This window comes from Sinocyclocheilus rhinocerous, unplaced genomic scaffold (genome assembly GCF_001515625.1).
Source record: "Sinocyclocheilus rhinocerous isolate Xijiao unplaced genomic scaffold, SAMN03320098_v1.1 scaffold629, whole genome shotgun sequence".
In the NCBI taxonomy this organism is placed as follows: Eukaryota; Metazoa; Chordata; class Actinopteri; order Cypriniformes; family Cyprinidae; genus Sinocyclocheilus; species Sinocyclocheilus rhinocerous.
In genome coordinates, this window is record NW_015652278.1 from 622,506 (window position 1) to 636,355 (window position 13,850).

A 13,850-nucleotide genomic window follows, 5' to 3' on the forward strand; every position below is an offset into this window, starting at 1 on the left:
GGTTTCATCACCTAAAATGAAAAGATACCTCCTCCTTGGTGCCGTCTTTGCTTCTTTTTTTTTCTTCGAGTGAGCATCTGCTATTGGGAGGCTAAATAACAGAAATATGCAGAAAGAGAAATTCCACGCTAATTCCCTTTGGAGATAGATCTTGGCGCCTGCCCTGTCATAAATCAGAGAATTTCGATATGAAATGAGGCAAGCTGCTCTAATCATTTCTGCATTTCAAATTGGATCACTGGCTCAATCGCTTGGCTTTTAAACTGCTTGCCTAAGAGCAAATGTGAGGTGGGAGATAATGGGGAAGAAATCTCAGCCTGCGTGCCGTAGTTAGTTTACTGCTTGAGTGCAAAAGAATGCTTTCAGCCCCCCTCCTCCTCCTCGCCTCTCTGCGGCTTTCTCTTTTCAACTTTGTTAAATTGACTTTTTCGTTTGAAATCGATTAAATTGAGCATCACTCCGGCTCTACCAATCTTTTAAGGAACACCCATTGAGGTTCGCTCGGGCCTATCGTTTTGCACTGTTCACCGTTGCTATAGGAACCATGCATATTTATTCAAAATCACCTTGCTTTAAAACATAGTTGTAGACTTGGTGCTGATTTAATCGCAATCTTTTCTGAAAACAGAAATGTGTCCTATTTACCCCCCAAACAACAGCCAACACAGATTCAAATGGCTTTTAATCGCGATTATGAACAATAGCGAATAAACAGGACATGCTGTACAGCGTGTTTTGTATAAATGTGCCACTGTCATTTAGCATTTTCTTTGACACGTCGCATTTCCTGATATTGAACATCTGGTTGGTTCATCTGATTGGTTGATGAATTACAAAATGAGGAGGAGATGCTAGCCAGGACCTTACATTGAACTTATATTGTCATGTCTACGTGTTTTGAGGCATAAGGCACAGAAAGGGTTTCAGCTCTAATGCCATCTGGTTTAATGAGCACTTAGCCTCCAGGACAGGAGCTCTTCCTGTCGCTGTCTCTCTCCTCCAGGGCTGAACGGTACAGTCAGAGGGCTACTGGGGACTTCATTAGCACATGGACCCGGCGATATACTGTTATGGGCCAGATTTATAATGGCACAATTAAAAAAAAAAAAGCACTTAAAGTGATAGTTTGCCCACAAATGAGCATGCTGTCATCATTTATTCACCCTCTGTATGCCAGCTGGTTTTTGCGTGCAACGTAAAAGAGCTATAAAATTGTTCATTTGATTTGTGCACTATATAATCTCACAAAGCTAAACAATAGATTTGCATGAGGAAAACACAAAAATTTAAGTCATTTATCACTGAAAATCACTGAAATCACTGAAGAAAAGAGTGTCAAGGCATCATGGCAGGTTTAAACACCATTGACAACTGATGCAAAATGCAGAATATTTTGAGGGAAGATTTTTAGTAAATGAAAACTCCTCACACAAAGCCATTGTATAACTTTCAGAATAGCACAATGAGTATGAACTACTTTGATGGTACTTTCTAGTGTTTATTTTTTGACAGCCGCAATCACTATGAACTGTGGAAAAGAAAAAGAAAAATCTGCAAAAATAAAATAAAATAACGTATATATAAAATATATAAAAAACATCCATAAAAAATATTAGAAAAAAATAAAAAACAATATTAAAAAAACAATATATAACACATTAAAACCAAATAAAAACGGTATATCACATCATGTGAATAAATAATGTAGTATCAACTATCTCTTTAAAGTCTGCTAGTATCTTAAATGGATAGCAATTACCATTGAGTAGATGCAACAATATTGGGCATGCACAAATTAGCCTACAATTACAATTAATAAAAACAGCCACACAACACAACCTGAACAAATTCAGGCAGACTTGAAAGCAAACAAAGGTAGAGTGTTCAATTGCCTGACTCGTGTGAAGTTGAATGCACTTTGCGCATAACTCGCATGCATATTATGTTCAGGGGACATGGCGACGCTGAATTCATAATGTTTGCTTTGCATTGTAATAATGTCTAGGAGGCAGAGGAACATGCCCTGCTCTTGTGCTCAGATTCGGCTCGTGAAATGGCGTGCCTTCCCCATAGATCCCCCTATTTCAATTTAAATTTCCACTTTGAATCCAATTGCTGGCTTCTTTGATCTTTGCATGCAACTTGCAGTCGACTCCTACAGCAAGAGCTAGCCACTGGGCCAACAACAAGGGGTTCTCTGTACGTCCCGTACACCTGTACAGATATCAGCATACCTGGAGGCGCAGAGAGGCAGGTGGCATCTGCCAGGCTACCAATCGCACGAAACGTCATTGCATTGAACAGATTCCTCTCATCATTAGATGCAAGGAATGAAAGCTACGTGATCAGATGTGATACAACCTCTGAAAACTAGAAACAACCAGAGTGAATGTGGACGAAGAAAGCGTTCAGCATGAGGTAGCAACCATTTGCATAATCTTCCAGGGCAGCATTAAACCGCAACGTGATTTGCGCTTTAGAGATGGGATCTTCGTAAAATTATTCTCGATATTGAGTCATAGGTAAATAAATAAGAGTGTACCCCCCCTCGGAACGCATTAGACGTGAACTCTCTTATCTCCGCTCGCCGACCGTTAAAGCGAGGGTTTGCAGGGCTGCGTATGCTCTTTGTTACCCAATTAGTTTACTGACGACCCCCATGGTCTAATTTTCCTGTTTTGACAGGCTCGTACACCCTTGCCTAATGTGCTAGACCACCGGGCCAGACGGCCAGACGCTGTCCAGACTTCTGCAGCCTCTATCAAGCGTTTCTATCTCACAAAAGGCTTCTGTGATAGCGCACCAGATGACCGCTGCAAAAAAATCTGCGATTTTCACACTGAATACTTTCATTTAATGCTGCTCCTCCATCTGGACTGGTTTGATGAGCGTTTGTGTGACAAAAGACAAGAGGAGACGAAAACCTCGGCTGTGGCCTCTTCCCTGTGAGGAATCAAGCGCCAGTTAGGGCAAGTAGAACCGGAGACTTTAGGCATTTAGTTTAACGTATGAGAACTCAAAAACAGAAGTGGGACTGGTGAACTGCTGATATAACACAACTCATTTGCTAAAAGCGAGCCTAACTTGGGTCCAAGCTCAAAACTAGACAATATATCACACGTTTATTCACTTGAAAGGCAATTTCATAATCGAATGCCAAGACTGGCTCGTCGCACACTTCAAAATATGCGCATGTACGTGAAAGGACGGCCAACATCTCCTGGATTTCACCACCAATTAACCATCTCCGCTTCACACGGTGGAATGTTGAATTCCAACAGGGGAATCGAGATTGCAAGTGAAAACTATTGTGGATTATCTCGGCTACTTTTCAAGGAAGTTGTTTCAGTGTCCCACAAGTGGAGTCTTGACAGTGACAGATGGCAAAGCAGCTGGCATCGCTCAAACTCTTCTCCCTTGTGCTAGATTTTCCCCCTCAGTGTTCGCCGTGGATTCTGCCGTGGCGTATTCCAACACCTTTGGCAAGACGTGGCGCAAACCAAGGGAGACAACACTGTGGACAAACTTATGTTGTTTCTTGCTAATTCAGATTTGATTGAGGTTATGCAAAATATCAAACTTCGGGGCGCTTTAGGCGGGGTGTTAGTTTCTACTTCTTTAGAGACAAAAAAACTTCCCAAAGCAAAACCATTGACGTCAGTTCATATGGAAGCACTATAAGTTGCATTTGAAACTATTACAGTTACTGTTTGCTGCTAGCGGGGATCAAACCAACAATCTTTCAGTTACCTTACCTGAGTCTTAACCACTAAACCACACTCAGCTTTGCTGAAAAGACTATCATGGTGTCAACAACAGGCTTCTTAACTAGCTTAACCAGCTTTCATGCTCATCAGCGCCTGCACCAGCATCAAACCACCATTGACCAAGAGTAACAGATGATCAAAGGGAGAAATGTATAAATATCTAGTCTGAAAACAAAAATGCCAAGTTTCCAGAAATATAACATTTGTATTCATGTTGATTTCATTTTTTAAAAACAGTTATACCATTTTCAAAACATAAAATTATTTAAATCATTCTAATGTGGTGTGTAATATTTTGGGAAAAAATGTTGTGAGACATACTTTATAGTATTTTATTTTTTTTATATTTTTTTTACAAATAAACTCAAACTCATTTTGATCTTTGTTTATTTAGTCTTTGTTAATAAAAAATGTGTATATATATATATATATGCATTGAATGTTGAATTTTTTCAGTGTGTGTAAAGAACATTTTATTATTATATTATTCTTATCGCATTATCAAATGCATGTCCATATTCTGAGTCTTTAATCACATAAATTTAACTTAAATCTGCAATGGACAGTCCAATGACAGTCCTTTTGTTCAAATTTACTGCAGAATTGGTGGGTAGGGACTTAATCAGACACACACACACACACACATATATATACATAAATATATTACATATACATATATAATATAGTAATAATAAAAGATTATGTCAAAAAACTTTAACCTTGAGCTTCACTGGCACTTTACGCTCAAATGTTTTTTTTTTTAATTATTATAATTTAGCATCACTTCATTATCCCTGCTCTTTTCAGAAAACTAATAAAGTACATTCATTAAGACTTTTAACATAGCGTTAGCTTTGGTGCAATTACAGGGCAGCTCCTGCTCTTTCTGTACGTCCAGATGGATGAAATTACCTCACACGTTCTCCCTGACGGTTTCATGCTGGCTAATGTGTCCCCTAATGCATTGAGAGCGTGTGTCTCTAGAGTCTCAGCCAGTCTCAGTACTGATTTGAGGTCACTTTTGCTCTTGAGGACCACCAAACATCTCACCGGTGCTTAGTTGTCAGTGGCTCTTTTGACTCATTAAGGGAAAATGAACAACCAAACGTGCAAAGTTATCTACCTTGCCCTTATTTCCTCCGCAGTAATATAGTATGTGCATCACAGTGATTCCACCATGGAGATTTCATGCAAAAGTAGCAATATGTAAAAATACACCACTGCTTGATAAATTAAGCATTAAATGTAATAATCATAAAAATCACAAATAAATAGTTCAAGAGCCTAATGCTAGCCTGTTTTCACAACCACCGTTGTGTTGCTTTCTTCTTGAAAAATCTTGTGGCCTACTTTATTTTAATATAGCCTTTAAAATCTTCAAAATGCAGCTCCTGGCTCTTACGCTCAAATAAAATAAAGTATCCAGTTTGTTGCACACCGACTAAAAGGAAAGAGCCCTTGTCAAATGACGTCTATGTGGATGTATCATTCACAAACTTGACACCATGAATTGTGACGTGGTGTTTAACGGTGTCTTCGCCCTGATTGTGCTAAACTATGTAGCCATCACTTCAGTCACAAAGCGGCAGCCGCTTATCGCTTTCCCCCCATATCTGTTTGCCTGTTTGGGACATGCAGTGATGAAGAGGAGAAGGGGGAAATGTCAGGTTCACTTGTAGATCACGCCGCGAGGTCATGACCTCCGGTACCCTGTATCCCCCTCAGGCAGCACTAGTCCCACTGTGTATTACAATAGTTTCATTAGAAGGGTGAGATCAGACGAAAAATGGGCGTTGAGAGGATTCAAACATGGCTCTCTTAGAGTCTAGAACAGGGTTCCAACACCTTTTGACCAATGGATTTGATATTTCCATACATTTTCTAGTCGTTCATAATTACTGAATAAAAATATGTATATAGACAATACAACTGCACTCACAAAAAAGCAAAATATCTTATATGTAATGACTCATATTCAACACAGAAATTTTCATAATAATTTATTATTTCCCCAATTATAAATTTTCCAGACAATTCCAGTTTTTCCATGGTCGTGGGAACCCTGCTACAACCTTAATGACTGATGATCATCTAAATCTGTGGAGATCTGTCAATTTCTGTAGAATTTTGACATATTTTCAATCACATATTCTTTTCTGTATTTGTGGGAAAATTTGTGGAATAATGCATAAAATTTCTTTGATATACACTGTTTCATCAAAGTTTTATGATTTAATATTATGATAATGAAGATCATCATTATATGCAGATCTGTGGAGATTTCTGTACAATTTTGTAATTCAACACAATGTCTATGAGTACATTTTATCAGCTTAATTTAATTTTACTACAGTCAGTAAATATGTTTCTACTAACAGAACATAAATAAATGTAAAAACTTCCATATGCGGTCGAACCAAATGAAATCTGTGCTTTTTCCATCACATTTTCTGTGCTGATTGTGGGGCAATATAGTAGAATAATGGGGAAAATAATTCAGATATGCATATATAAAAATGTTTTGTTCAGATAAAAAAATACGCTAAATTATAGCCTTAAGTCATGTAGTTGGACTACATTAGATTACATCAAACATGATCTATTTAGCCAAAATATCTGATCAATCTTTGCAGAATTATGCATAACAAATTCAGATACTAACAGCAAAAATCTTTCGTTAGTTAAGCTAAAAGTATATTTCACCTAATTTATAAGGTTTTAAGTCAAAAATATTATTTAATATGGCTGACTACTTCAGATTACACCAATGAAAGCATTATTACAGCTAAAAGTGCTATCAAATTAGCCAACATATCTGATAAATTAACATTTACATGGTGAGAGACGTGTAAAACTTTATGAATGACTATTTGTGAAGCTTTCTGTAGAATTTTGTGATTCAACATTATGATAGTAGTCAAGTACATCTGCTTAGTTAAATTTCATCACACTCAGATGATACTTGACCAAACATTTCAATACAACTTACTAAATAAAAAAAAATAAAAAATCTATATCACTACATTGATTACAAAAATTTCATATAACTTTACATCATAAAAAGCATGTTCATCCTGAATTCACAGCAAAGAACAGAACTCAACATCCTCATCTAGCAAAGGAGCTTCAGTTCCATCTAGATAAAATATCTGGCATATAATAATTAGTGAAGCAAACATTCTTCAAAGAACCATCCTGATTGAGTTTATTCCAAGCTTTTTAGGCTATCATCACTGAAAAGTACAAAAGCAATAGCTCAGTCAAAGCCTATATGGCAGATTTGTATCTGATTGGCTGTATTTAGGCACGCTCTCACACAAAACAAATCATTTTTTTTGTTTATTTCCTATTTCACTTGCACATGAAAAACATTTACTAATCTATTAATTTATTGGGTTTTCAACTTGACCCATAGTCATTTAAAAACGCACACAGCTATTGAAGACGACACAAAGAACACATCACCTTGGACTGCAGATTTGACTCGTTTCATTCATCTGTCATTATGAGCATGGTGATTTGAATATAGGAATGCACTTTATGTTGGATTCTAGTACCTTGAAACGCAGCAGCAGAGCACATACTTGGTAAAGCTGCTGAAGATACGAATGCTGGACCTCCTGTGTCTTTATTCCAGGCAGGGCTCGAAATTAACTTTTTTACTTGGTAGCACTGGTGCTCCCAACTTCAAAAAGTTAGGAGCACCAGCAAAAATTTAGGAGCACTCACCACGGGAGCATATGCGACCAAAATGGTCGCAATTTCGAGCCTTGCCAGGGTATTATAAACGCTGATTCTTAGTTAGCAAGCTTTATATTTATGAACAAGATCTATTCAAATAAATATGACTCATGAACGACTCAATAAAAACAAATTTTAGTGTCAAAATTGGCCTTATTTACTTTGCTAATACACAAATCCGGTCTTCTTGTACTTCTTCCAAAAGATAAGAAAGTTTATCTTTGTAAAATTATTTCAAAATGTAATTATTTAACCCTTGTCCTCCAACCATCTGCCAAGTAGAGACCGATTTTCACAATCCAATCAATTCCTGATGAATAAAATGTCCTTCTCTATAGTTTCATTTAGAAATATGTCACATTACAGAAGTATGATGGGTCGTGAACATCATTTCATGTTGATGTTAAAGGGCGTGATGTTTGAATTTCTCTTTAAAGCTGCCTTCAAGTCATGTTGGAATGATTGTATTTGGGAACTGAGTGCACATGAACGTCACAGCATCAAACCCTTGACCCTAATTATTAAACTTCAGTCTCTAGTTTGTCCTATACTATTATTACCTTTCCAAGCAAACATACGATTGTTTGCCTGGTGGACAATAAAGCCCCATCGATTTACATTGAGCCAAATATAGAGAACAGGGCACCACAGAGACTTCATTGTGAACACACAAACACACATTTTCTTCATAAAGTAGTTGCATGTTGATTTTACATGCCCTTTCACTTTTCCCACTCAACCTCAGCCAGACACTAAAAGCAGAGCCATTTTCATTTCAGCAGTCCGAGACGTCAGTGGTCTAGTGACTTGTTAAAGCCCAGCAAAGTAATTGATGCATGCAATCGCAAATTGGTTCCCCGCCTAAACTTCAGGCCTATTATTTCATTAGATAAAGTCACAATTGGGTTGCCAAAATTATTTTTGTGTCCAACAAGGCATTAAAATCCTGTTAAAGCTCACCGGCGGGCGACATTACAAAAAGTGAGATATTCTCTCTGATAAATACAGCCTCAGATATATAAGATCTATATGAGCACGACGTGCCAAATATACAGGTGTGCGAGATCTCTCGCTTATGAGCAAATAAACCTCACTTGCATATATAATTAGATGTAAGTGTAAATAATTGGCTATGCATGTGCCAACACGAGTATGATGTTTGTCTGTGTGCGTATGTGCGCGCTCCACTCTCAAGTCCCACTGATTCGTCTTTCCAGCCATGTTGAATCCTCTTTTCTTATCAGAGCAGTGCAGGCCTGCATCAGGCGCTCCTTGCTATGACAGAGGCTACAACAATAGGCATGCGATACCGCTGCTTAGCGCTGCGTTTCGGAGGGGAAACCTGCCACAGGCACAGATTAACAACACACACACACACACACACACACACACATTCACTCTCTCTCCCTTTCAAACACACGCACCCACTCCCACAAAATAGATTGCAGCCACCAAAACAAAACATTTTTCCAAAGGCCCGGCTCTTGATTAATGAAGTAATGACAAGAAGAAAAATATAATTTCAGCATGAAAAAAATCCACTGCCACTTGTTCAAGTTTGGGACGAACAATAAACCTATAGGAGAGGGAAGAGGACAGCAAAGAGGAGGAGATAAAACCGAATGATGGCTGGAATTATTCCTCCCGCTCATTCGATACACTGGTTCATGCTGAATTACAGCATAAAAACAATCCAGGAGCCCAACTGACACTGGTTCACCCTCTGAGGGGTGCAAATGAAGACAATAGCATGTCATTTCTGCAGCTGTGGACACTACACATATACAAACACAAGCTACATGCACCAAAAGAGTTTGACTCCTGGTTTATCGCTCGTGCTGGCTCATGAAACCTCCACAGAGGAATCTAGATTGCTCAGAGGATGCTCTTTCATAACTCAAGAGATTCCAGAGTTGTCTTTATTTCAGATGTTTCTCCTACATTTCCTTGGAAAGAATAAAAACAGACTTGGAATCTGAGCAGTTTAAGATCTCTTCTGAAAGCCTATGCAAGATTACTGGGGTCTTTTTCAAAGGAGAAACACCTGAAGAGCATTTGCACTTAATTTAGTCTCGAGAAGAGAAACCAATGAGATAAAGAGACTTTTATTTAAGAATATTCTTTCCTATGGGCATCCCTGAACATATTAACTAATGGTCGACTAATTTTTTTTTTCTTCTCAATCTACAAAACAGAGTTTAATGATGATGACAAATGAGACAAAACTTCTGAAATCTACAAACTCTTCATGCAATATTTACCAGGGTTGTGCAACATTCAGAAATGAATTGAGAATGCATTTCCAATTTCATTTCAATTGAGTTAGCAGCAATTTGTAAAATTAAAATGAGTTGAAACAGAAATAAATTAATTTAACTGCAATACAGTATGCATCATTTTTAACCAACAAAGGAAAGTTTTTTTTATTTTTAAATAGGCCTTACACACAAATAAAGAGATATTTAAAATAAAAACAATATTTTTTTTACTTTGTTTTTATCTTGTATAATACCTAATCATATATATGTGTGTATATATTAGACATTATACAAGCTGCAAATAAATAAAAGAACACTTAATTTCTTAGATTTCTTTGAATATTAATTCAGTAAATTCCCCTTCCGGTCATTTCACTCTAAATATTTCAATTCAACTTTTTGTTGGATGTGTCCAGTTAATTTCAAATTCATTCATTAATTTAAAGGGAACAAATTCTTAAATGATGAATTTTGCACAACCCTGATATTTACTCAGAAGTCACTCAAAATCATAAAAGTCATCCATCAACAAGGCTGTCAGTAAATTTAGACCTGACAGAAATACAGAAAAAAAACCACTGCTTCTTAACAAAGCTTTTTAATTAAGGAAATGCTCATTCATTAGATGAACACCGAACTAAAAGCCATACTTAACTAACTGCCATCTTGGAAGGGGTCCCGTAAATCTGTAGTTCATTATTAGGTTGTTTCCAAATCAATTATTAACACTTAAAATGGACACTGGGCAGCGAGAGAGGCGCTGAGCCACAGGCCACAGTCAGGGTTGAGTCCAGGCCCAGTAATTACTGTGATGAAGACACCTGCTACTCAATAGCTTCGACCCACACCGGCCGCCCGGCCCCCAGATGGCAGACATTTATGTCTGAGTGTCATTATTAATTTGTGTTAATTTGGTGGGGGTGGACGGGCTCGTCGCTCACCTGCGCAGGGGCTGCTGGGTAATTGAGCTCTAATGGCCTGATTGATCGGCAGGAGAGGAGAGAGCTCAGGAGACTATCACTCAGACACTGAGAGGAAGCACTCTGTAGACACAGCAGTTCAAACATCCATCGTACACTGACACCACAATATATCTTCTATCAATTTGCAAGTCACTTCCGTCACATTTCAAAGAACGACTCTGTTAAAGCAGCCTGTCTCGCAATTTTATTCACATCTTCAATCATTTCAATTCCTCAATTACTGTATTTCTGACCTGGTGTAGGAAATATGATATAAAAATAGTGTCCACTTTCTCGCAAGGAATGATTCACTGTTCAAACAGCTTTTGGAGATTCGCTCCAGAGTGTTAAATCAATAACTGCAATCATAGAGAGAGACAACTCACTGAGTCGTGAATCATTTGGGTGAATCGTTTGAATGGAACGAAGATGGATGGCATCCAGACTGGGGCATCTGAGGAGTTTCATGAGTAAACACGGCAGAGCGTGGCATCAACAAACTCCCAGAAGCCCTCTGGTCTCCACTGACTTTTCAGTACATCAGATGTTTGATGTGGCCTCCACACCGATAAGCCCTCATCATGTGACCCTATCTCTGCCCCGCAGATGCCAAGATCTTTCTCACCCACTCACCCAAGGAGGGCGACATCACTCAGTTCTAGATGCAGGATGCCCCCAAACGCCTGTCCTACTTCACCATATTCAAGGGATGGATGCACTAGATCTTTCATTTCTATTCACTTTCATTCATATGCACACTCTTAAAAAATATTGGCATCAATGGTTCCATTAATATCCAATGTGGAACCTTTTTATTAGGGATGCACTGAAATGAAAATTCTGGGCCAAAAACCGAAACCAAAATTATGGATGCACCTGGGCGAAAACCGAAACCGAAACGGAAAATGCTTTGTAATAATTATTTTATTAAATAATATAAAGTAATTTTGTAAGACTTTTTAATTTAACTCAATATTTTTTAATGATACTGAATTTAAAAAACACAAGCCAATAAAATAACCACACTTTTATTGAAAGTAACACAATAAAATTGGACGTATTAATATTAAATATCAATATATTATTTTTATTCCGTTTAATGCAACAGAATCAGATATAACTTTTTTTTTTGGACTAGTTATCCAAATAATGTATAGTCCTACAAAGCTATTATTATCAGAGCATGTGAGTGGAGCAGGGCGGGGAGCAGATCAGTGAATGAGAGGGTAGCGCTATTGCAAACAGGAACAAGTAAACTACATAGAAATTTCCTGTCGGAGTGTTATTTGAGCGGACTTTGTTTTCTCCGGTGAGCATGAGCGGTACATGAGCGGAACGTTCATTTATAGAGTGGGATATTGAGCAGCGCGTCACACCGCGCTTGAGGGAGAGTGAAACCTGCGAACCACTGAACACTGCTACGCATATATTTTTGGCTCATATTTTTAGCCATTTTCGGCGGCCGAAATTTCGGTGCATCCCTACTTTCTATCGCACAGAAGGTTCTTTATAGCGTAAATAGGGTTTTCAGATCATTAAAATATTCAATATTATATCTTTTACGAATTGTTCACTCAAACGTTCTTTGGGGAACCCAAAATGGATTTCTATGAAAACCCCCTTTGGAACCTTTATTTTGCATGTAAACACTAGAGTTTACGCGATTTTCTGCAAGCTAAACAAAGTTATATCAGAGAATTTATATAACAGAAAAAACTGTTGACGAGAAGTGAGCGATACGACCAAAATTTTATTTGACAAAATGATTTCATGATAAGGATATACCGTATTGGCCCGAATATAAGACGACCCCCCTTTTTCCAGATGTACCTTTTGGAAAAAGGCTTTTTAAAAACCAAATCCGATATATAGGTTAGGCTGCCATCTAGGGATGTAACGATTAACTGCAAGCCGGTTGAAAATCGATTTAAATATGTGACGATTCAAATCGGTTGAGATGCCATTTTGTTAAAAAAAAATGGTGAATCGAATCGAAACGTGAAATCAAAATCGTGAAACAAATCGAATCGTGAGTTGAGTGAATCGTTACATCCCTACTGCCATCACTTTAAGACCTAACGGATGGATCAAATATATTGATACACATCCAGTTTCTTTCCCAACTGTTTCCATTCACTTAAAGGGATAGTCAACCCAAAAATACAATTCTGTCATCATTTACTCATGTCATTCCAAACCTGTTTGACTTTCTTCTGTGAAACACAAAAGATTGTAGAATTTTGAAGAATGTTGGTTAGAGATCGACCGATATATCGATTTCCCGATATTTTTCCCGATATTTAAGCATTAAACAATAATCGGATATCGGTTTTGTAATATCGGATTCACCGATAAACCGATGGCAGGATCGCCATTGCACCACGGCGTCTGAGGGGAGAGGAGACAACAACAACGGCGTGCACAGGTACGATCTATATGTAACACAATTAACATCCGTTTATGTTCAGTAATCTTTCTCGTATGTTAATATGCAAATGATGGACTTCAAGGAAAATAAGCTTCACCCTTTACAACCGACAGCTTCATGGACTGATTAACAAACACTGAGACTCTGTTAAAGGTGAGGTGTGTAATTTCTGCTCTAGCAGGTTTGCAAAACAATTCTGTTTCCAAAAAAGTTTCAAACCAGTTTCTAAAACCACCCAAACCAATGCCATTGGTTCAGCCAATGACAGAACTTTCTGTTTTAACAAACTATTTAATTTAATTTGGTGTCATTGTCTTTAAGTAGAGCATAAATTGCATCCTTCACCTTTAACCCTCTTCAACATTCAACTTGAGATAACGTACCTGAGCATCTGTGTTTAGCTCAATTTTCCCCTCGAAAGGCCCCCATGTGGTTCCTATAGGAAGCTGCTGGCGGCTGTGAATCCGTCGTTCTCCATCTTTGTTAAACAGGTCCAGCTCTCCTGTGAGACAGAACAGGGCAGTCAGTCAGTGTCACACAATAAATGCTTCAAGCTGACTGTAAATATATTTAGGATGAGTGAACAACAGCATCAAAATTGCTAAAATTTTTCCTCCAAATTTTATGCCTTTATTATTTGGGATGAGACTAAGCATTAAGCATAAATACATTCTATTAAAAAATGTAATATCAA

The 13,850-nt window shown here is 37.8% G+C and overlaps 1 protein-coding gene across 1 annotated transcript in view; it reads right to left on the reverse strand.

Annotated features, from left to right (window-relative positions):
• The window catches only part of LOC107714317 (zinc finger protein ZFPM2-like), a gene marked incomplete at its 5' end in the record, with an annotated part of 76,798 nt that extends 63,140 nt beyond the window's left edge, over positions 1–13,658 (reverse strand). The window contains one exon of the mRNA XM_016520128.1: positions 13,540–13,658. Within this exon, the coding sequence (XP_016375614.1) occupies positions 13,540–13,658 (119 nt within the window). The remainder of the gene's footprint in view (positions 1–13,539) is intronic.
• Between the last annotated feature and the right edge of the window lie 192 nt (positions 13,659–13,850).